This window comes from Triturus cristatus, chromosome 2_1, assembly GCF_964204655.1.
Source record: "Triturus cristatus chromosome 2_1, aTriCri1.1, whole genome shotgun sequence".
In the NCBI taxonomy this organism is placed as follows: Eukaryota; Metazoa; Chordata; class Amphibia; order Caudata; family Salamandridae; genus Triturus; species Triturus cristatus.
The window spans coordinates 37,271,324-37,296,221 of NC_140581.1; the positions used below are offsets into that span (position 1 = coordinate 37,271,324).

The window sequence follows — 24,898 nt, forward strand, 5'->3', positions numbered from 1 at the left end:
CTGGATGCTTTTATCACACGAGCCGAATCCCTGTTGATCCACGAAATACAGTTAACAGAGCGTAGACTGTCCCTTGATTCCCTTCTGGCACACAAACGCTCGTCGCTGGGTACAATATCTGAGTGTGTTACACCAGGGGTAAGTACCCCAGTAACTCATGGACCCCCTGCCCATAGTATAACTCAGCGTGTTACCACAGCACAAGTCCACACTAACTCGCCTGTTTGTGGGTAGCAAGAGCTACGGCCTTTGGAGGGGGCTGTAATCACTACTCACCGACATGAACTCAGCCCCATGAGATTGAAGGGAAATTTGGTGGTAGAATCTTTGGGCATTGGGGCAAAGGGAGACCATGAGCAGGAAGATACTGTTACTGCAGGGGAGAGGGAAGCCAATGCACTACCAAGGAGGGACAGGGAAGTGGTTACCCGTTCAAAAAGAGCATTATTGGTGCCAGTCTCTCCTTTAGAAACTGGTGCTTCAGATGATACAAGGACCACTGTTACTTCACATTGCAATGGGACCAATAAAAACAGTTTAGATAATAAAGCGAAAAAAGGCGGCCCTAGGAAAAATCCCAAGGTTGTTGAGGATGGGAGATTCAAGCAAGCCCACAAACACGGCGAAACCTGTTCTCCTGCAAATGGGATGGAATGGGCACAGGAGATAATGAAATCACTAGAGGCCAATTTGGAAGCCCTTTTTCTTAAACATCTGGCCCCCATAGTGGAACACATAAAGAGAATAGAGGAGACAGTCAGTAAGCTCCTAGAATCGAACAGCGGTGAACCCCCAGTGACCTTACCGAGCCCAAGTCAAGAAGGGTTAGGGATTGTACCTTGCCCTGTCAGTCCCGGTATAAACAGAAGTAGGTTGGCAGGAAATAAGCAGAGAGTTGACCCTACTTCCGGTAAGGATAAAGGCATTCCCTCTATCATTGTACCCCATAGACCACAACATCAGGGCAGTAAAAAAGGGCCTGTAGCAGCTCTTAGTCCCCTAGCTGAGCAGGCGCAATGTACACCGGGGTTGCAGACGCTGGATTTACCCCCAGCCTCTTGTCCTTACACGATAGTCTTAGCGGGGGTTCCAGCCCATAAGCAGGATAGAGAAGAGTCCACAAGCTCCCTGATAAACAAGGTTAATCATTGGATGTATAATAATGTGAAGGAGTTTCAGCTACAAAACAGCCACATCCTCATGGCAAGGAGGGTAGCTTGGGTTGGACCCTCTGAAAAAAAGTTTGCAGGAGACTGCGTTATTGTCAATTTTGGACACCCAGAGCTGGTAAAAGAATTGCTCACATCCAGTTATGGGGCTTTTGACAGAGGCACAACCATAAAAATGCTCCCCCTGAACTTTTTTTATAGGGATCACTCTAAAGAGCCAGGCCAAGTGATACGCAGAAGAGACACAAGGACCAACAGACTGGGACCAGTTTCAAACAGGTTCATCCCACTGTTTGACGTGGCAGTGATGGATGAACTAGACTGACTGGCCCAAGGTGTAATTAGGGACACTCCCCCCTCTCCAGTCAGTCCAATGTTAAGGGAGATTGTGGGCCCCATGGGAAACATTCTTCCATCTGATATCCACATAAACGAGGTTTCGCTTAATCCACCAGTTAAGAGTACTATATTGGTAACGAGTTGCTTAGCAGGACTCTCTCCCCAAACTCAGGCTATCCCAGTTAGGAGTGAGATAAATTATGGGGCCGAGGAACTTAGGGTGGTATCATGGAATATTGCAGGGATCTCAACCAAATTAAAAAATAGGGAATGGTTGGATTTCAGTCAAAAATTCCACATTATCTGCCTACAAGAAACGTGGGAGACGGACAGCTGTGCCCCGCATTTAGAGGGGTATAAAATGTTTTTTGTTCCCGCCCGGAAATCCATAATGGGAAGCCAAAGGGGGTTTAATAACGTACGTGTCTCTTTCCTTACAAGGGTCTTGGGAGGCTCTGGGTTGGAGCTCGGATAATATCCAGGGTATCAGTTACTGTAAGAAGGGCTTAAAATTCGTCCTGATAAATTTTTATAACGCGGGCCAATCAATACAGAGGTTGATTGAGCTTAAGGACAGTTTGGCAGATTTGTACACCAGGGGAAATAGCCCCCCAAATGTGACTTTGGTGGGGGACTTTAACTGTCATCAATGCCCATACCTGAAATAGGGAGGGGGGAAATGAGACTCTTGCCCATCTATAAAGGATTGTCATTTAGAGCATACAATGGAAGGTCGCGAACTAAGTAAGATCTTGGGCATATATGATTTAGCCCCCACGATGGACTTAATCAAGCCCAGGAACTCTAATATCATCAATCCTTCTTTTAAAGGCAGGGGTAGGGATACAATTATTGATTTTATTTTCGTTTCTCATTGTTTTAAATGCAAGATCATAGATTTTAGTATAGAAATTAGTATTGTTAGTGATCATAATCCTTTGGTGTTGTCCCTGAGGGATCCGGAACTCTCGACGCAGTCAAGGAGTAGAATGATGAGGGGAAACCTGGAAGCAATTGATCAGGGCAGGCGTATACGCTGGACTAATATAGATGGGGAAGCATTTTATAAAAAACTTTTGGCTTCCTCAGAAAGTGAGATATGGAAGTGCCTAAACCAGGAAGTTGAAGGTAAAGAACTGATGAGTGCTTTTGAAAGTTCAGTAAGGGACATTGATAGGTTACTGAGGGGCAAATCAACACCTATGTCTAATCTCTCACCTAAATGGTTCGACAAAGCATGCTCCAGAGCCCAAAAAGAATTGAAACGGGCACTTAAAACGGTGCCCAAGGATAGGAGTAGGATAGTGTAATGCAGGGCTCAATATAAACTGGCCATAAAGAAGAGGAAATACACGATCCATTACGAGGCTTGGGAGAATTTGAGGGAGGCAGCTGAGAAGAGAGATATGTCAAGCTTTTGGAGGGTGATTAATGACCCCAACTTCCAGGCATCGAATAATGAGAAGGCGGCTTGTAATGTTCTGCCCGAAGCTTTGGTTTCTCATTTTAAAAAACGGTATAATCATGCTAGCCTCACTGTACGACAAATTACAGATGTGGGCACTTTACCAAGCTCTTGGGTGCAGTTCACAGTGGGTGAAATTAAAGATGGTATACTTGCCCTGACTCGGAATAAGGCCCCGGGTCCGGATGGGATCCCTCCTGATTTATTTTTGTCTCAGGTTGACTTATGGGCCCCCATACTAACAAGAGTTTTTAATACGGCAGTTGAAACGGGAATGCCCAGATCTTGGTCAACTGCCAGTATTGTTCCCCTATTTAAAAAGGGCAACAAGTGTGATCCTCAATGCTATCGCCCGATTTCACTAATTGATGTGTCAGTAAAGGTTTTAGGGAAGGTAATCCTAAACCGCCTAATGGACTGGGCAGAGGAAAATGAAATCATTACCGACACCCAGTACGGATTTAGAATGGGCCGTTCCACCTCGGATCAATGCCTTAATCTATACAACCTGGTGGCAAAGTACACCGTGGCTGGCGAGGGGACAGTCTTTCTAGCCTTTATGGACCTGACAGCAGCGTTTGACCGGGTTAACCGAGAAAAATTGTGGGAGATCTTAGAGCTGTTATTGGTTGATTTAGGTTTGATTTTCATTTTAAAAACATTACATAGGAACACAACAGCCCAGGTCAGATATAGTAATGAGGGGAATCTTACTGATCACTTCGCATGCACTAGGGGTGTGAGACAGGGTTGCATTTTAGCGCCCTTTTTATTCACGCTATATATAAATGGCCTGGACAAAGTACTGGGAGAACTGGGGGTAGATTGCCCTAGAGTGGCTAATAGAAGTATACCTGTCCTTTTATATGCGGACGACGCAGTACTCCTGTCACGTACAGGTAGGGGACTGCAGTCTCTTATTGATGGCTTCTGTGGTGTTATGGCAAATTTAGACTTCTCTCCCAACTTAACAAAGTCATACATCATGGAAGCAGGAAAAAGACCAACGAGGAATTTTATTTTTAAAATTGGGGATCATAAGTTAGAGAAGGTCGAGGTTTTTAACTATTTAGGGATAGTTTTCGACAAACACCTCAATTTTGAGACACTAATCAACTCTCGAGCACAATTGGCTCAATAATGAATCGAGCTTCGAGATTAGGCCGTTGGTCACCGAATGAAATATTGAATTTATATAACTCAATCTGTTGCTCCAAAATCATGTATGGGAGTGAGGTTTGGGGATTCAGAAACACTTCCATGATACAGTTAGAGGAAAACAAGTTTCTCAGAAGGATTCTGCAAGTCCCTCAAAGTATCCCGGCCTTTATCGCTCATGAGGAGCTAGGGCTCCCCTACATTACTGATAGAGTAAGTATCAAACCAATAATGTGTTGGATTAAAATTTGGACCAACCCAGAGGCTAGCCTAAGTAGAGAAATAATTATAGACTGTATTAATAGGGACAAAGGATACAGGATACCATGGCTAAAATATGTGAAGGACACGTTGAAGTGGTTGGGCTTTGCAAACTGCTTTGAGGAACCTACATCTCTGACCCCCCAGTTAAAAGCAGTTATAAAAGCAGAATATTTCAGGCGTTTAGCCTGTGCCCGGGAAGATAGTGAAATACTGGAAGGGTCAGTGCGATCACATATTTTAACGAAATCTGTCGTAGGTCTAGAACCTTATCTGGCGCTGATATATAATAAAAATGACAGATTTTTAATGACCAGATTCAGACTGGATCTTTTACATTACATCTTAGCTGTTCCCGCGGGGTTCACAAGAGATATTGGATCAAAGGGTCCTTGCGGCTGCGATTTGGTATCTCCGCAGGACACCCTTCATTTTGTATTCTTTTTTCCATTTTATGAATACCCGCGGGCTGTTTTCTTAAAAACCATCCTAAGAGTGAATAAATTTACTCAAGGTAGGGTAGCACTCTTGTACCTAAAACTCTCCTCGGAACCCCTTACCTTGTTTTACACCATGAATTTTTTAAGACTAGCTGCAAAATTAAGGAAGTCTAGACGTAAGGTGTAAGCAACTCTGTTTGCTGGGCACCGATTGTTGGGTGATTTGATTACAGTAGTTTATGTCCGGTATATAACTGTAGACATTACCGAGGATATATGTAAACGATGAATTGTATTGCACAGTGTTTTAGGGATGCTTTATGGTTTTTGTTTTTTACTATACTATAGCCTATTTTATTAAGCACTATTTTAAACTGACTATTATCATGCATTTTATTCAATTTTTACTGTGTTGGTATCTCGTAGCTTACAGTTGTTAGCACTCTGCACTTTAAATATGTTATGAATTCGCAGCCTTTAATAAGTCCCAATGTTACCCTGTTATTAAGGTCCCGGACTGACCCTGAAGAAATGATTTATTTAAATTATTTTAAAAGTAGTTGCCCATATTATTGTATTGTGATATGTGTAAATGTATTGTTCTTTTCTTGGATGTTTTAATATCCGAATAAAGATATTTTGATGTTGATGATTTGTTCAGCATTATGTACATCAATTGTGTGTCTTTTGCACACCCGATCAGCCCAATGGGTGCCACTAAGTCTGTGACCTGGAAACGAGGCCACGTGGCGCTAGGGAGGCCCGCTGTCTCTGGCCTACACTGCGGTCAAGCAGGGCACAAGAAATCTGAGTTGCTCAGCAGCTTAAGGTGCCACTGACTCAGTGCACCCAAAGTCACCGTCCCATGGCGGAGTGTCTGTGCCTGCCGCAATGCACCGGGTGCAACTAAACCTGTGCAACCCCAGTCAGCGCCACGTGGTGGTCGGCCCATGCCGTACGCAGGCCTGGGTTGCCACTAACCCTGTGCAACCCCAGTCAGCGCCACGTGGTGGTCGGCCCATGCCGTACGCAGGCCTGGGTTGCCACTAACCCTGTGCAACCCCAGTCAGCGCCACGTGGTGGTCGGCCCATGCCGTACGCAGGCCTGGGTTGCCACTAACCCTGTGCAACCCCAGTCAGCGCCACGTGGTGGTCGGCCCGTGCCGTACGCAGGCCTGGGATCCCACTAACCCTGTGCGCAACAAAACTCTTGTCTCCTTCATGATTGGGAACCGTGGCGTCTGTCATCCAGTCACCACGGGAAGGGGAGAATGTGACGTCGTCGGCCCCTTATGTTGGTGGAGTCACATGGCCTGTGACGCCTGTGCCGGATGGGTGTGGTGTGCATGCAAACCTGCCCTCAGGGAGTGGCTGTGACATGCTGACAACTAGACCAGTGACCTGCACACCACCAGCGAGTTTGCCTGCGACGTGGAGCAATGAGGGCCCCCCCGTCAGAGCGTAAGCGGAGTGGTCTGGCCTGCCATATGCCGGACCAGCGCAGGGCTTGCCACAATGACCCGTGGGCTCTGGGTGTGGTTCAGTCCATGTCCGGACAAGTAAGTGAGTGATGCGTGTGTCCCTGTTGTAGTGTCCATGGGACCCGGTACACAAAATGCAATATAGCACCCTCTGACTGGCATCCCACAGGATGAGAGTCATTGACGCAAGGGAAATCACTGTACTACATTCATCCACACATGCGTCCGTCCGGGGATGACAAGTCCTGCTGAAGGGAAGGGTACAGTCTGCGGTCTGGTCGCCATGTCATTGGTCATAAATCCAGAAGTGGCAGTCCATGTCGCTGTCCAAGGTTAGTGCATTGGAGTGTATCGTGAGGCCATGTGCGGGACCAAGCAGAAACATGCCAGGTGGCAGTAATGAATGCTAGTGCCTGGTCCTTGTGACCCATCCAAGTCCTTGTCCCTGGGTGTGTGCCCTGCTCCACTGTGTGCCACTGACACATCAGGGACCAGAGTGGATTCGGCTGCCGCACTGTGTGCCACTGACACATCAGGGACCTGAGTGGATCCGGCTGCCGCACTGTATGCCACTGACACACCAGGGGGTGGGGATGTGGATGGTGTGGGGGCAGCAGCATTCATCAGTGCCACACCTTGTGGTGGCAATGCTATGGTGGAGGTCTATAGGGCATGACAGATCCCAGCTGCATTTCGATGATGTGCAGCGGTGGCTGCCATCCTTTCCGCCTCCATCTGCACCATGTCCTCCATGAGCCTCCGTATGTGTGCCAGCTCACGGATGGCATCACTGGAGCCACTCTGAGCGGACAGCTGTTCTTCTCTCCGCGTCATGACTCCAGCAAAGTCAGTCAGGGCTCGTTGGAGACCATGAGGCGGACATAGACACCCAAGGATGGCGTCCAGTTTGGCAGCATTGATGCGGAAGCCCACCCGCACCTGCTCAGCCGTCTCCATCTGGCACTCCAGCACACGGCGTTGGAAGGCCATGTGTTCTTCCTGGAGGTCTTGGGAGAGTGGCGGGACTGTGGGTGCCTCCTGCTGGGTGGTTTGGGTGGTGGGTGGGGTCTCATCGATGTAGCTGGGCTGCCCTGATCCTGGAGGTGAGTGGCGGAGGAGGCCAATGATGTCTTGGATGGTTTGGGTGTCGATGCTAGTGTTGTCCTCCTCGTCATCCGTGAAGAGTGGCTGGGACGGCTCTGCAGGAGGTGGTGAGGATGCCCCTGCGATGTGAAGGGGAGATCGTGTATTACAATTAGGGTTCCCGGTTTTCTGTTTAAACTGATTTTTACATATAAATACAGACGGAAAACAAGTTTTCCTTTGTCTGTATTTATATGTAAAAACGGGAAAATACTAGTACATTTTACGGCGCTGCGGTGCTCCAACAGGGAGTTGCAAAACAGGATGGTATGGTGATTGCTCACAAAGTATGGCCTCTGGTGTTATCAGCATTTACGATTTGGGAAAAAGGGGGTGGTGATGGACAGAGTTTCTGAATGATGCAGAATACTCTTACCAAGTCAAGAGATCATGGTTTTAATCCATCACCGTTTTTTAGCTCACTACACCATCCCAGCTCAGAACCTGGCTACGTGCAAATTAGTCTGTACCTGTCCCAGGGCATGATGGGAACAGGGCAAACAAAACTACCAAGCCAATTCTTATACTGGGAAGGAAACAAGCTTCCGGGGACCGGTTTCTGGCATCACAGCCTTCGTCGGCCCGGCTTGCCTGAATCCTGATGGTGCAATGAGCAAGGGACTCACGTCTGAGCATACCCTCCCACACTGAGTTATCAGCATTTACAACAAAGCCTCGTTAACAAGTGAATGGTCTTTTAAAGACCTGCGAAGTACTCTGGTGCGGCTGGTAACTATGGGAGATTTGAACATCAGGCGGCCCACGTGTGATGACGTTTACTCGGGAGAGGGGGGCTGAAACCCTGCTATTTTCTAGCTGTGTGGTCTTGGTAACCTATAGGAATTGACCTTAATGTAAAGAAATCAACGCCTCTCGGCGTCTGTTACCATGTCTAATAAAAGTGGAAGTGCTTTAGAAACGTCAGCACCTGTAGTAGGCGCTAGAAGCGGCATCGACGGGTGACGTGGGTGGCAGCTGATATCGACAATATTTAAATAAATCATTGGTCCAGTGCATTAATGTAAAGCGCTTTTACCCGTTTAGGTAATTAAGGTTCTCTCCTTGGAGTACACATTTGAAACACCCCTGGCAAAGTTTTTTTCATAATGCATGGTGCCAAGATTGTGGCTTCTCGTCGCTGCACGGGTTTTGCCAGCTCCGCGATGGGAGCACCCCGTTTGTTTCCAGCTGCACACTTTACCATGAAGCACAATTTCATCGTATCTGCATTTTTCACTGTCTGTGACTGCCATAGGCGCAGCCCCTCCAGATATTAAATCTGGGTGAAATAAAGGGCAAGTAAAATTCTGAGAAAAGTGAGGGCAGTAAGAGCGGGGCGGTGTCTTCTGCAGTGACCCTGAAACTGCCCCTTAGTTTTTATTAATTTCAGCATGGTTCAGCAAAGAATTTAAGTGCAATGCTTGTGTTTAAAAAAAAAACAACAGTTGCACGGAGAATCAGCTCAGTTGTGCTCCTCGGCAAATTCCCTAACCGCCCCTACTTCCTTTAGCTACGAAAAACTGAAGCGCTCAGAGGCAGCATAAAGCACTATATCAAAACTGCAAACTTCAACACAATGACTGGATTAGCTCAAAAGTGAAGATCGATTTCCAAAAAGTTTAACTTTTAGAATTGAGTCACTTGAAATGGAGCACCCCGCCCCCCACGCTCGAGTCTAAAGGAGTGACAACATGGGATTATAGGATTTTCTCTAGAGTGCAAACAGAGTCCAGTCCCACGCAGGGCTTCTGGCCAAGGTCGAAGGCCTGTGCCTCCTTCCCTCACACACAAACTCCTGATTGTGGTCGGCGCCGAATCCACACTTTTCGTCGGACCTGCCCATTTTATCCCGATAGGGTGGTGTTTTCAAGGTCTCCTGCGCTTTCAGGAAACCGAAGGTGCTGCTGCACGAGTGGGTCTTTAAATTGGGACACCCCCAGAAAAAATTATGTAAACGTCACTGCCCGGGGTGCATTGTAACCCCCTAAATCCACTTCAAGGGGGGGGGCGCTACTGGGGCAGAATACAATGTTAACAAGACCCCTAACTTTGACCTGGGTATGGGGGCACAGAGGCTAAACGAGGTGACGGAGAAATTATTAAAACCGAATCGACAATGCAAAAAGGTGAGAGGAAAATTGAACGAGGGTGCAAAGAAGGGAAAAGCGTGCCAAGGAAAGGCATGCATGAAATACAGAAAAAAGGAATCCGAAGGAAAGAGGATACAATTAGAAGGGAGCAAATGAAGATACAATGGAAAGAATGGCTTCGAGGAAAAACTCAAATAAAATAAATGGAAGAAGGGAAAGAGAAGGAAATGTACATGTATCAGTGCGGCTCCGTGGGAAGGATCAGGACCACTCATTCCGTAGTATAACGTTGAAACTGGTGGAAAGTATTTTTTTTTTTTTTTAGTTTTATGTAGCGCGAACTAGACCCGAGACAACGGGCATCAATCAGAGCGCTTCACATGAGCCCCTGTTTCGTTACACAAGGACACATTCATTTTGTCAGGCACTAGGAGATTAAGTAATTTGCCCAGAATCACAGGATGTGGAGTCGAGCCAGAGACTCGAACCTTGGTTTCCCAGCTCCAAAGTCGACAGTCTAGCCGTGAGACCACATCTCTGTTACCAGAGACACCAGGTGTTAAGTGAGGGTGCTTGCATTAGTTGAGCTATGCATATCAGCACAGAAGGGATAAGTTCAGGGCTAGAGTCGGGATACCACGCGGGTGGACGGCGTCCCCCCACTTATTTTACCAGGTTTTTACCGGGTGGACGCCGTCCCCCCTGCCCAAAAGCTGGACTTCACTCTTTGGCCTCTCTGGAGCGAGATCAGAGCTCATAGTGACCACACCGTCATCCGCTCCACTCAACACGCATGCACAGACGTCACCCATAGGTTTCACTGACACTTTCATTGTGGGTGAAGAACTGCTGCAGGTTTATTTCATACAACATAAGTATGACGATAAGTGGGTTATCTTACGGGCGATCCAGGGCAAGCAGCCCCTCGCTGCTCCGCCCGCCTGTCGAGCCAGCATGCACGGTGGGTCGATGCCCTGCAGTGCGGCACATATTTTCAGATCATCCTTTGGATCACGTGATCTGTCGCATACTCCCGCCCCTTTTGACGGGGGCGGAGCGTGTTGTGGCACACCCCCGGTTGGTCAGGCCCCCCAACCGCCCGAAGGACTAACGGGGCGCCGTCGCGGTCTTCGCAGAACCTCCTTTGGCTCCCGGACCTTGGCTCGGGCACCCTTACTGTGCCGGACAGGGGTACCCTTACTGTACCGCCTGTCGCAGAGGTACCCTTACTGTACCCTTCTGCCTCCAGATCGCCCTGTAACTCCGCCACAGCTCTGGGGAGGCTTTCGTCGCTGCCAGAGCCCCCCTTCCTCCCTTCGTTGTTATAGGTGCCCTGCCCCTGCGAGCCAGCTTTTAGTGGGCTAAATTATGGGTCCTGTTCTGTAACCCGTAAATGACGGCATTAATTTGCAACATTACTCAGAAGCCCAGGGCAGTCTAACAAAGGATGTCTTTTGGCCCCACTGCCGTTCAGCTTAGACGTTACTGGTGTTCCTAACTTTCTTAGCGATGCCACTGCAGATCTTCCTAACGTAATCATGGGAAGATCTAGCACCTACATATGGAGCCAGAACTGAACCATAGCTGAATTCGTCAATCCATCGATTCCCTTCATATCCTAGCACGAAGAAGGTTTTAATTTCCACTTTGTCTACAAAGGTGATGTAGAGATAGCGTCATGGTTCCTGAATTGCTGCTGCTGCTGCGAGGGGTGCATGATTTCTCAGCAGGACAAAACATTTTAACGTAACTGCTAAATGGACGGCTTTTATCATGACTCCGGATAAAGCCAATATGACTGACTGAGCTGCCGAAGAATACATCTCTCAGCTCGAGGACCAAATTTGTGAACGTTTCCCACCTCCCTGGCTCCAAGGAGAGGCTGAGCGAGAAGAGCAACACCTAAATCTGTTTCTCAGGCTGGAAAATATGGCATGGGTAACAAGGCATTGGTGAAATAGGCGCTTATGGACCTGCAATCCTATTAAGATTTTTCAATTGGCCAAATTAGGTGCCTTCCTGGCTTGGAATTGTGTTCCCAACAGCTACAGCACAATAAGCAGGGTGAAGGTAACGTGTGGGTTAACCAATTTACCTACTTATATAAACACAAGCTGACATCACGGGTATCTCAATTTTCTTCCTTTCACATCGTATTATCCTATTGTTTACTACAAACTGCCCATATCTTAGCAACATCTCCTCGATTTAGCCTTTCTACTTGCAAATTAAGTTACATTAAATTCGACGATAGAGTCTTATACTAGTCCCGCTGTTTATCCCAATCTTTCCTTACGCTCCACTGGGACAGCGTAACCATTTTCCTTGCTTGTTGAATAGAAGCTAGCTTTTGGACTTTATTGCTGCTGAAAGGAGTTAATAGGTTTGCCTACAGTCCTTGTTATCCCGGTGTTGCTGTGCTATAGGTAATTCGTTGCACCGACATCGTGGCTTGAAAATGCAACTTCTTATTTTATCAAATAATATGTTGTGAGCCCCAGTGATGATGTTGTTCATATCTTCATAGTTGGCAGTGTCTCTATCTTGCCAATACCTGGGTCACGTCCGCCTTAAATGACGACAATACATCTGGCTTTTCCGCTAGCCTTGCCCATTAACCTGTCAAATGTCTGTGGAGAGCAGCAGATCTCTGGTCATGCTCATTTCAGAAGGTGTTAAGCCCTTTCCATTACTAGAAAGTTTAAGTGCAAAATTCAAGAGGTATGGTCGCTCTCTGCTCTCTCAATTATTACCATGTAGATGAGGGAATGCCATTCACGGGTGTCTGGTTGAAGTATGCACAGGTCATTGACACTCTCCCACGTGCAGTGCTGTGAACCGTTTGAAGTAGTTCATCAGATTCAGCCAGCCACCCCCTAGGTGGAGGCTTGCACTCCCAAACTTCTGCTAGTGTAAAACCCGGCCACACCTCCAGTTCAGTGAAATTTAGTAATTCACGACACTGACAACCCCAGGGGCCAAATACTGGGCTGTGTAAATGCGGCCCAATACCACCATGAACAATTAGCTTGGAGTGGATGGGTGTTAACCTAGGCTGCCTGAAGGCAAAACCTTTGACAATCACTCCTGGCAAGATGTGCCAACGCAGGTAGAATAAAGAGTTATCCAGCCCGCCTTACTTCCTTCCTTTTCCAGTTCGACACAGGTCGAAGAAGAATGCCCCTTCCAGAAAGGTCATGGCCTTATCCCTGAAGCCTATCCATACAGCATTCTACCTGAAATCTACAGCATTGCTTTGTAAAGCTTTTTCTGGTTCCACAATTGTTTGTGGTCGATATGCTATCCCTCAGTTTGAACAAAATCTTAGCTAATCGTACGCCTGCCTAATTCCCAGGGCTGTCTGGCTTAATGCTTTACGCCTGGAATTGCCCCACCAAACGTAGCCTTGCACTGAAACTTAACTTGGTTGTCTCAACTTTCCTTTTAGAGCTAGGAACGCCCCCCGTGCTCCTTGTGCTTACTAAATGGACCCGCTCCTTAGTTTGCAGCACACAATGCACTTAAATGTCATCTGGCCCTGGTGCCTATCAAACAACAGTGACAGCCTCTGTCACCTTCATACAATACATAAACAAACCTCACAAGGTCGCAGAAGCGGCAAGCCAGGCTAAGTCTCGGTCAACCATGTCACTCTGTGCTTTCCCTGGCCTCCCTGTGGACAGGGAGAATAACCTCAAAGATGTTAAGTATGATAGACAAACCCAGGCCTTCCGCCTGTCTCAAAACAGCTCATGCTGCTGCCTTTCCTGTATAGACTAAGCTGCCACTATGACTGAGTTGCAGAAAATATCACACCAGCTGTTTCCGAATAGCAAGGCTAAAGATGAAAGGCAGCCGCATCTCTTGACTTAAGCGTGGAACTCACAAAATACCTTCAAGATGTTATGTATGACACACAAACCCAGGCCTACAACTTGCCTCAACACAGCACAGGCTGCTGACTTTTCTATATACACTAAGCTGCCACTATGACTAATTTGAGAGAAACCTTACCCCAGCTGTTTTCTAATAGCAAGGCAAAGATGAGAGACAGCAGCGTCTCTTGACTCAAGCGTTGAACTTACAATAATAACATTGGTCGCTCAATTTCTGTGTTACACCTTTCCACAAGCTGACCATTGCATCATGGTTGAGACTGGGTTTTAGGCTGAACCTTGACATATTTGTACACCTGCTGCCAGGGAACATATATCTACATATATACCTTCCCTTATCCTGTTGCACCACTTGGGACACAACTTCGTCCCTTCGTACCCACCGGCATGGAACTAATGCCACCGAGATTCCCCCCTAGTACCGGATAATCCTAATAAATGCTGCATTTTGGGACAAAGATACTAGGGAATAAATGCAAAGGGGGCTCTCGAGTGCCTGTGAACCCATGTCATTGCGATTAGTAACAGTTGCTCTGTTCGAGCTAGAACATGCGACTTTATTCATTTAATCAATTAATCGGCAAAGCATGCCACTCCCCAACTTGGACATACACACAACCGCCTCTAGTGTCCTGCAATACCAGCTATTCCGAATCTGGCTGACGAAATCTACCATTGGCCAAAAGCTAAACTAGTAAAAACTATACCATATGTTTCTCAAAACGCTTACCATAAACCGTAATGAGTACAGACTCGTCATAGATCACCCTGGCCCCCCAAACCTTTCCCAGGGAACTGGAGAGAAATGAACTCAATTGCGCAGGGCAAGAAATACCAGAAGTTACTGCTGACCACGTTTCCATGACCACACTCTCAGATGCATTGAATTAGTTATATAGCGCCACTCATACCAGTGTAGGGTGTCCCCGAACTTTGCATCTCACACAGAATCCGCCGAGCCAATCAATCATATGCATGTGAATCAGTGTATAGGAAATGTAACCTGAGCCAAAGGACGCAAAGTGTAGGAGACTCATGTCATCCCTACTGGCAGGCAGTATAGTTTAAGGCTGCTTGGTATGGAGAAGCACAAGCTCAGTCGATTTCTAGCCAAATTAACCCTCTTGCAACATTAATCAATGTTCTAATAATGTATGCTTAGCGGTGTGTATGCAGCTCTAGGATGAGCGTTTGTAGCTCACTGTTGACTATCAGGGCTTTAAGATATACATTGCAAGTAACAAAGGGATGCCTCTTTTGAACACAGTAACCCGCTGACCTATTCACATCATAGGCACTCTGAAATCTACTTGGCACATGTTTTATGCAGCGGGCAATTAACCCCCTGCACTAACTACACCGAAGTCAAATCCACCACTATACAAATTCCTGATCTTTCTCCCGGAAGATAACGAATTACCCGAGTTATCTTGACATGTAAGTGAGGCCTGGAATTGCCGCGGAAAGAAACACAGCATCTGGTGCTTCAAAGCATAATAAACTTCTCGACATGAAGGCGGAATGCTTTTTACGCACTATATATGCTGACAGACTTCTTTCCGAGCACTCCCCATTTAATCTGTCAATCAGGAAGAGGAACGGGGAGATTAAGTGATTTGCCGAGAATCACAGGATGTTCAGCGTCATTGCCAAGACTCGAACCTAGTTCCCCAGGTCCGCGGTCGAGCGCCCTAGCTGTTAGGCCAACTCCTATTCCCAAAGGGGGCCCTGCCGCTGGCAAGCAGAAGTCATGGGTGCCGATAGCTGCTCCGTACACCGGCTCTCGCTCCCACCAAGTTTTACCCGAAAACAACGGGCTCCTGCCAAACCCGACGCCAGGATAGGCGACCGTCCTAAGGCGTTCGTAACCCGCCCCTAACCCTGCTGCGTCGCTACATCTGGCCCTGTCCCGCAACTGACCGCCACCCTGCCGCTTCCGACCACGCGCGACCACCTCCACCTCCGCCCCGCCCCCCCCCGTGGTATCCGACCACAGGGCCCCTGTACTACCCGGGCTTAACCCAGGGACGGGGCCGGGGGGAGGCAAGAGTATGGACATACTGTAATGACTGGCGACGACGACGCCCCCGACAACGACCCCGGCGGCGAATGCGCGTGGCCAGGAGGAGCGCGCCGGAAGCAGAGGAAGATCAGAGGGGGTGAGGCGCCTAAAAAGGGGGGGCTAGCCTCGCCCACCCTAGTGGCATGCCTCCCCCGGACAATCCCATTGGGGGCCTCCACTCCCCGAGGTGCGGCCTCACGCGAGGCGAAGCAAGGGGGAGGCTCCGACGGGCTGCCACTAGAAGGCTGCCCTGCTGATGTCCCCCTGCGCGGGACGCGGGCAGCGGCATTCAGAACGTCTGTCTACCTGCATTCACTGCGGGGGGATTAAACGCAGCCTCCGCGAGGTAGGGTGCAGACCACCTTTCATCTAAAGGCATATGAATACCCATGAGATTCCTGTTGTGACGTCACTTCCGGTGACAGCGTCCCCCCAGTTCTTTTTTTAGGACTTGTGCCCTGGATAGATTTGATGGATAGGAGGTACTTCCTAAGAATGCGTCAATAGCATGCCAATAATCTGTTTATTGCTCACTGAAGGCTGTTTCTTAGCGCTGGAGTACATTTACTAATAAGCTGCACCTTATTGCTCTTCCTGCTGGTCTGATTCCACTGATCTCATCCTCGAACACAAAGCCTGCAAGATCTGTTTCTTCTGCAGCAAATTTACATTTATAACAAGTCTGTCGCTTTTCAACTGCGCCCGGTGTTTCTGAAAAGGTGGTTATTTCATTTGTGTCTATTGAAGACTTTCATATTAAATCCACTGACTTGCAGTGATGGCAAATATGTATTTTAGGTCTGAGAAAGGAGTCTGTGTGAAAGAGCACCTTAATTCAAGGGGTCAGTATTTCAAGTGGTCAGTGTAGTGGCCAGGGTTTAAATAAATGTGGAAAAATACTAGCTGTAGCCTCGTCTTTTACTTGTGGGAAAAATAAATGTGGATAAATACAGATAAAATGCCCAAAAAATAAATATAGATAAATACAGACGGAAATGGCAAAAAAATAAATACCATTAAAGCGGGAGCCCTAATTACAATGTGTCCACATGTGTGTAGACGCATGGTACAGGTTGACATTTAGACAGCATAGCATTGTACATTGTGACAGTCTGTAGATCTGGGTGATGACCCAGAGTCATTGTGGGCATGCACTGTGCTCTGCTTGATTGTGCATGTGTGCCATTGTACCCATCTCCACCCGTCCCCCAGTACCTGGTGGTCACTCACCCTGTTGCGGTTGTGTTGTGTTCTGTCGAGCAGTGTCAGGTCCCCCGACTCCGGCCACAGTTTCCACACCGATGACTGTCGACACCATCTCCTCCATGTCATCCGGCCCCAGCTGTGGCGCTGGCCCCCACCTCCAGTTTGCATTGCTGCCTTCTGGTTGGCAGAGAGGTTCTCCTTGGTCTTCCGCTTGATGTCATTCCTTTGCCTCTTGACCTTGTCCATTGTCCGCTTGTGCTCTCCAACGGCATTCACCTTGTCGACGATGTCCTGCCATGTTCCAGTTTTGGTGCCCAGTGACACGTTGGAGTGACGAAGAGTTGTTGATGGTGTTCCATCGCCTCCGTGACTAGGACTCTGTTCGCCTGCAGACTGAACTTCTTCTTCATCGTCTTCTTGTCCTTGCTCTTCCCTGTACCCGGGGTCCCAGGATGGTCGTCCGGGATGCTTGTGGGGTTGCCATCGACCTTTGCGCCTGCTCCGGCTGCCTCCATGGTGCTTGGGTGTAGGTCAGTTTGTGTGTGGGTGTTTTTTCTGGTTTTATGGAGCGTGCCAGGTGTGTGTTGCAGGCCTGGCGCCGCTTATCGCTGATTTCCTCATCGCGCTTTGGCCCATTGCAGGTTCTTTTATGTTGTGGTTTGTGTTTTTATCTCCATCGAGGTGGTTTTAATCGCAGACTCTTGTATGCTACCGCCTTGTTGTGAATCCCTCGTTGTCACAGGGTTATTTTCCCGCGATGGGCTGTGATATTGAAAGTTGCGTTACGCTACGCTTGCGGTAGTTACCACACGTTCTTGTGAATATACCCCAATGTGCATCTGTCACCCACCCCAAACGTGTATTTGAGACAGGCTGCAAGGCACCCAGAGCAGTAAGAGCAGAGAAATGTCTACATTCTAAAAGTGGCATTTCTAAAACAGAAATTTTAAATCCAACTTTCCCAGTAAAGCGGATTATTACCATTCCAAAAATATGCAACATGATGCAGCTACTCATTGTTAATCAGGAATTACAGCTTAAAAGCTTTTTAAAGAATTCCCAATGTTAGCCTATGAGAGGAGTAAGCCTCACAATAGTGAAAATGAATTTAGATGTTTGTCACTACCAGGACATGTAAACTTTTAAAGTACATATCCTACCTTTTATTTACACAGCACCCTACCCATAGAGCTACCTAGGGCCTACCTAAGGGTTGACTTAGGAGTAATGAAAAGGGAGTGTAAGGCTTGGCAAGGGGTTTTAAATGCCATGTGGAAGTGGCAGTAAACTGGACTCACAGGCCCTGCAATGGAAGGCAGGTTTGAAAAGGCTACTTTTGTGGGTGGCACGATCAGTGCTGCAAGCCCACTTGTAGCGTTTAGGCAACAGGCCTAAATGGTATATGGTATGCCACTTTACAAGTGACTTACAAGTAAACTAAATATTTTAATTGCGTGTACACCAATGTCACCATATTTAGGGAAGAAGCACATGCACATTAGCACTGGTTAGCAGTGGTAAAGTGCTCAGAGTCTTAAAGCCAACAAAAATAATTCAGCAAAAAGAGGAGGAGGAAGGCAAAAGGTTTGGGGTGACGCTTTAAAGGGGGTCATTTTCCAACAGTCCCTCATTTGCTTTATGGTGTTGTCTGTCAAATGCTTTTTTCCTTTTTAAGTTCAGTTTATTGATTTTTCAAGTAAGTCAAATGACAAACAGTACATCATGTTGCATGAGACCAATCATTGCCATAGTGCAATCACATTGTCCGTCAGCTTGTACTGCTTTGATGCTAGATTACAAGTACATAACAGGGAACAATAAGGCAAGATAGAAATCAAACTGGCTCTCTGCTGCACCATAGAGGAGAAAATAAGAAACCAAAATACGGGGGAAGGAGGGCACTATGGATGAGGTTGTGTCACTGCTGCCACTGCACCACACACATATTCTGGCACCAGAGTGCTATCAAACACACCATCACTCACTGCGCCACTCACTGAGTCGGAGTCGGCTCCACCCAAGGTCCTCGCTGTCAAGCTACGTCATCGCCAGCTGTAGTGCCCTATGCCTCAGTGGGGGCCAGAGAGGGGAGTAGCCGTGCTTTACAAGCCACCTGATTGATTGAATAACTGATCTCGACTCCTACTGTGACTCCCTGCAGCTGCGGTGGCGCAAAGATAGACATAGGGGCTTCTTAGACAAACTCTCCTCTGCAATGACTAGGGACACAACCTGGAATGTACGTTTTTATTGGCTGCACTCAGACGTGTACTGCTTTCAACATTATTCAAATATTAAAAAGGTTCTTCTCATCATAAATGGTGAGGTGGATAAAGGTTTGGGTTATACATTCCCACCAAGTGTTTATAGGACACAGTGCTGGCCAAACCTCATTCTATGACGGACGGCCACATTATAATGGGATTTACTGCAGGTACGGTCATCCTTTGTTGGAGCTGCAGGCCAGAGATTGATTCAACATTCAATCTTTACGCTACAGTGTGTGTATCTGCAGGTACAGGTATTCGTTGTGGGAACTGCGGTTGGAGACTTTGACCAAACGCAATTTGTGGCATCAGGCATATATAGTGAAGGAACGTATGACTGTTTCAAAATACAACGTCTTTTTACAGACATTCAGAATCGTTGTCTTCGCATCTACTACCGGTACGCTGTGCTTTGGGTTGCCAGGTTTCTTTGACTTATAGCCTTAAATAAGTCAGTTGGATGAAACACGTGTCGGCTTCCAGTGTGTGTTTTTGGATATGAACCTCCGAGATGAAAAGAATGAGATAATAAAGAGAGAAGAAATACCTTAACGCACTTCCTTTGATTACCGTATTGGTCACTGCCTATTTTACAATATGGACTAATATCCCTGTGTTCCTCGGCAAATGTGCGTGACATTCCAGGTTTTGGCAAAGAGGTAGGAGAAGGAGCAGCCCCCGCAGCGGCTGTGGCAGATGCGGGGCGAGGGTGAGAAGGCGAGTGAGGAGGAATGAAGGTGTCTTGTGGGAAGATGGAAACTGAGCCGATGGTTGATGTAGGATAGTCCTGGATCAAGTAGAGCTTTGTAAGCGCTTCTGAGGATCTTGAACTGGCATCTTTTCTGGTTGGCGAGCCAAGAGAGACTTCTAAGGTGGGAGGAGATGTGGGTCCGTTTGGGGTGGTAGAGGATGAGTCTGCTACAGACTCATGTATATTTGTAAAGCCCGCGTTCACCCAGAAGAGCCTCTTGGCGCCGAATAACAGATGTTTATTCTTAACCAACTCAATGATACTCATTTTATCAACCTCAGAAGGATGAAAGACTTTATTTCCTACTCTCATAAGTACAGCACTCTCTGCTGGAGGTCAGCATCATACAGCCTGTACCCCAAGCACAGTAATCTGTACCCAAGCAGGAATAATTTGTATCCGATCAGGGGTAATCTTTTCCCCTGCTGAGTAATCTCTTTCCCAGCAGAAGTATCCTCTACACTAGCAGGAGCAATCTTCACCCAGCATGAGTAATCTGTACATTAGCAGCAGTAATCTGTACCTCAACATAGGTACATTGTAAATCAGCATGAGTAATCTGCAGCTAGCATGAGTATTCTGTACCCCTGCAGGGTAATCTGTAGCCCAGCAGATGTAGCCTGTACACCAGTAGTAGTAGTAATCTACACCTAGCAGGACTATTCTGTACCTCAGCGGGAGTAATCTGTACCCCAGAAGAAGTAACCTGTACACCAGCAGGAGTAATCTGAACCTATAAGAAGTAATCTGTATCCCAGAAGCGTAATATGTACCCCATTAGAGCAATCTTCACCTAACAGGAGTAAACTGTATCCCCAGAAGAGTAAACTGTATCCCCAGAAGAGTATTCTGTACCCCAGCAGAATAATATGTACCCTCAGCATAGTAATCTTTACCCTATGAGAAGTCATCTGTATCCCAGCAGGGGTAATCTCTACCCCAGCAGGAGTAACCTGTTAACCAGCAGGAGTAACCTGTTAACCAGCAGGAGTAATCTGTATCTAGCATGAGTAATCGGTACCCCAGCAAGAGTACTATGTACCCCTGCAAGAGTAATGTATACCCCAGCAGGAGTAAACTGTACACCAGCAGGAGTAACCTGTACACCAGCAGGAGTAATGTGCACCTCAGCAGGAGTAACCTGTACACCAGCAGGAGTAATCTGTACCAAGCATGAGTAATCTGTACCCCGGCAGGAGTCATCTGTACCAGGACAAGAGTAATGTTTACCCCAGTAGGAGTAACCTGTACACCTGCTGGGGTAATCTGCACCTAGTAGGAGTAATCTGTACCCTAGAAGAGTAATCTGTACCTCAGCAGAGTAATTTGTACCCCAGCAGGTGCCCTACAATGAACCCCGTTATATCAACAGTAATGTGTAGCATCAACAACATGGCTTTTCAGTCAACCAACCTACCATAGGCAGGGCTAGGCACACACACACCTGATCAGCGCTAGGGTGCCCGCACGCGTGATACACATACCATACCATAATCAGTGCCAGGGGTGAGGTCGCGCTCATGTAAAGCAGAAGCTGTCTGTTTTCATTCTCATATGGAGGCATCAGAAAGGCTGGGGTGTAGAGTAGCAATACATCTTTCCCTGTTTTATCAAGCCAGCCTACAAGATTAGAGTACACTCATGGCAGCAACAGTGTCACTAATAAAATGTTTACTTAAGTCTCCTGGACAGGGACCTTTGTAAGTGTGACCTTTCACCGGTGTATAGAAATGAATAAACATCTTCACTTTAATAATGTACAGATGCAGTCCACAGAACCTCTGAAATCCCTACACATTCAGAATCTATGAAAGCTCATTCGAAATGATCTGTCCTGAAAACAGCGCTAGCTCTCTCACCAGCATTATGTTATCGCGTGCATCGACAAGTCTTACAGTTTTGGCTTCAATGCGCTATGCATGCAAACTGCACGTGTGCCGGCCTGAGAGTTCTGCATCGCCACATTAAAGCCAGACCTATTGGTTTCGTCAACGCATGTTGATGCTGTGTCCTAGTCCCCTGTATCCAGCCCACATTTACTCAGTTACGCAGACGGTTTGCAGTCTCCAGCCTGAATGCATGAAGATGAGAGGCGGACAAGATCACAACTAGTGTGTTTTCCACTCCTAGTTAGTAACCTAACCTCAGTCACTATCACTAGCTCCAGGCCCCAGTTTAACTCATCAGACACGGTTCAAGGATGAAAGGGGCCTCGAAGCACAAAGAGTCAGTTCATTGGACCTGTTTCTCTAACCCTTTCATGTGACAACAGAGGGAACCGCATCAGCCAATAATTCAGTTCTTCACTCCCTGTGATTGAGTGAAATGTAAGGCGATTACTCATTTTACCACTGAGTTTAGGATGTGTTCAGTGGAAAATCAATAAACAGCTTTAAGGTCTATAGAGAAACAATAAAGAAAAGCAAAGTGGGTTCATTTTGTTTTTAGATTCTGCTGTTTAAAATGCTATGACAATAATTGATAGTGAAACTGAGTCATTGATCTCCACTTCTGCACAGGACCAAGCAGCAGCAAGCAAGCTGATGATTGCCTTAGGTTTGCGCATGCACGCGCTACTAGATTGGTCTCTCCTGTTGAACTCATTGGCAAATATTACCAATCATTAAAAGCCCTGTTTATGCTGTTGTGATCTGACGTACCAAGCTCATTTCTCTCATTTCCCTTCAACATCACATCGACTTAGCCATAAACATGCAAACAGAAGAAAGCTGGACCATGGACTGACCTTCAGGAAGCTCTTTGCCGCTGCCCGGCACTGCTGATGGTACTGCAGGTATGTGGTGGTCTCCCAGGACCCATCTCTCTTCACCGCCATTGCTGGATGGTCGCCGAAGCGCTGGACCGCGTCCTGAAACACCTGGAGTGTGGTGACCGGTGGCTCCGAGGCCAGCCCCGTCTCTTCCATGCGCAGCTTCACGGCTCCATCTCTCTGAGTTGTCCAGAGACCGCCTGCAGGAGCCAGGTTCAGATGAATCAGACCATCTTCCTTTTCACAGGCACCAAAACTCTTGTATTCTGTGTGAGATATGATGAGGAATAAGATGGTGTGGACAGACATTTTAGACAAGGCTTTCGTACGAAGCATATCCTGGCACCTATGATGGGGGTACAATGTTGACCTGGTTGGATTTGCCAGCTGTGTTCGACACCATTGATCATATCTAGGACGCGTGAAGTGGCTAGGGTGCTGGACCCTGCCACAAAGAGGTCTCCATCATTCCTTTATAGAATATGCACTCAAGCTTTCCTGGACCAGTCTATATCCTGTGAGGGCTTAGGTGTGCAGATCCCAGGGGATCCTGTCCCTCACTTTTGCTTTTGAGTGTCTACAGTCAACCATTTCACCATCTCTTAATGAGCATGGGAAGCCAATTCCACAACCATGCAGAAGACACCCTGGTGATGTTCAAAGTGACATGACCTGGCATGGCCTGAGAGCAGCTCTGTTCTCTCTATCGACTCCAGAAGCAGCAAGACTTACAAGTGACCAGATCCACATTTGACGCCAGTGCACATTTGATGAGTAGGGGTTTATTTGAGTTTGTCAGTGTAACCCCAGGTAATAATTTGCACCAAATATTTTATGTCAGGTACCCCTGTAAGACAGGTGCTACTGGAGTTGCAGTAAAACTTTCAGGGAGGACCTGGCCTGATAGGTCGGGCTGGACTGCTCCCTTGAGGAGCCGGGGCAAGACTGATATGCATATGGCTGGATTCAAACTGAGGAGGCACGTTGGGCATAAAATGATGAGTTGGGATGCAGCCCGAGCACTTGCCGGTGGCTGAGATTAATTCACACATTTCATCGATCATGTTGTTGTTTCTGCAACTGTCTAAAAGTGGCATTTTCCAAATTGAAATCTGAAATTCCCCTTTACCTTAAGAGAGGGTTTTTCATTACAATTCCAAAGTCACCAAACATTAACTGGTTATCTGTTCCCATTTAGAAGTTACAGCTTATTAAAAGTGAAAAGTAACTCTAATGTTGTCATAGGGGAAAGCTAGGCCTTGCAGTAGTGAAAAATGAATTCAAGAGTTTTTCGCTACCAGGACATGTAAAAATTCAATGTACATGTCCACTTTTTAAATGCACAGCACTCTGCCGTTGCGCTGTGCAGAGCCTACCCTAGGAGTGACTTATCTGTATTAAAAAAAGGTTTGGGACTGGCAATAAGTTTATTTTTCCAGGTCAAAATGGCAGTTTAAAACTGCACACACAGGCTGCAATGGCAGACTTGAGACATCTTTAAAGGGCTACTTAAGTGGGTGGCACAATGAGTGCTGCAGGCCCACTAGTAGTATTTAATTTACAGGCCATGGGCACATGTAGTGCCACTTTACTACAAACCTTCAAGTAAATTCAATATGGCAGTTCAATGTAAGACAGTTCTACCAGGCTTTAAGGAGAGAGCACAAGCACGTTCGCACTGGTCAGCAGTGGTAAAGCATGTAGAGCCCTAAAGCCAACGTAAAAAAAGTCAGCAAAACAAAAGGATTGAAGGCCAAAATGTATGGGTAAAACCACGCCAAGGATGCCAGGTCTAACAATTGCCTTTACACACATGTGCAGATTGTGAACAAACAGAATGCTGCCAGTCACAACAAGGAGAGGGCTGCCTCATTGCCTCATGCTGTGTGCTGCGGTGTAGGCCATTTGATGACAAGGACTGGCTGAAAACCACTGCTTGCAGTATCCGTTTGGATATATTTTATATAATGATATTTGGAAGAAAAACAAAAAGGTCTTTGCTAGCTCCAAACCTAAAGCGATTGAATGCCTAAAGTGATTCTGTTAGTTCTGTGGCTTTAATGGTGTGTTAAGCCAGACCTGGCCCATGACCTTGCCAAGAACAGATATTTAATTATTTATTCATTTATCTTTGCATTTTTGTATTGCACAAACATTATCCATAGGTACCACAGCAATCACAGTAGACATATGTTGTTATCCGGATAGTTACAGTCGTATCAAAGATTACCAAAGGTCACCAAATATCATGAAATAAATCATTACAGAAAAAGGAAACCGGCTAAACGGTGGGTATATGTAGCACTGACACATTTGCAGGCACCTGATAAAGTGAAGGTAGTGTAGTGCTGTGCCTATAGGTGAGTGACCATGTTCTCAGTGGAGAGGATTAGCAGCAAG

The 24,898-nt window shown here is 47.0% G+C and overlaps 1 protein-coding gene across 3 annotated transcripts in view; it reads right to left on the minus strand.

Annotated features, from left to right (window-relative positions):
• The window catches only part of LOC146863668 (long-chain-fatty-acid--CoA ligase ACSBG2-like), a 212,304-nt gene that overhangs the window by 172,938 nt on the left and 14,468 nt on the right, over positions 1 to 24,898 (minus strand). For all 3 annotated transcript variants that reach the window (XM_085627767.1, XM_085627766.1, XM_085627765.1), the window contains exon 2: positions 22,475 to 22,764. In XM_085627767.1, coding sequence (XP_085483893.1) covers positions 22,475 to 22,764 — 290 coding nt within the window. The remainder of the gene's footprint in view (positions 1 to 22,474; positions 22,765 to 24,898) is intronic.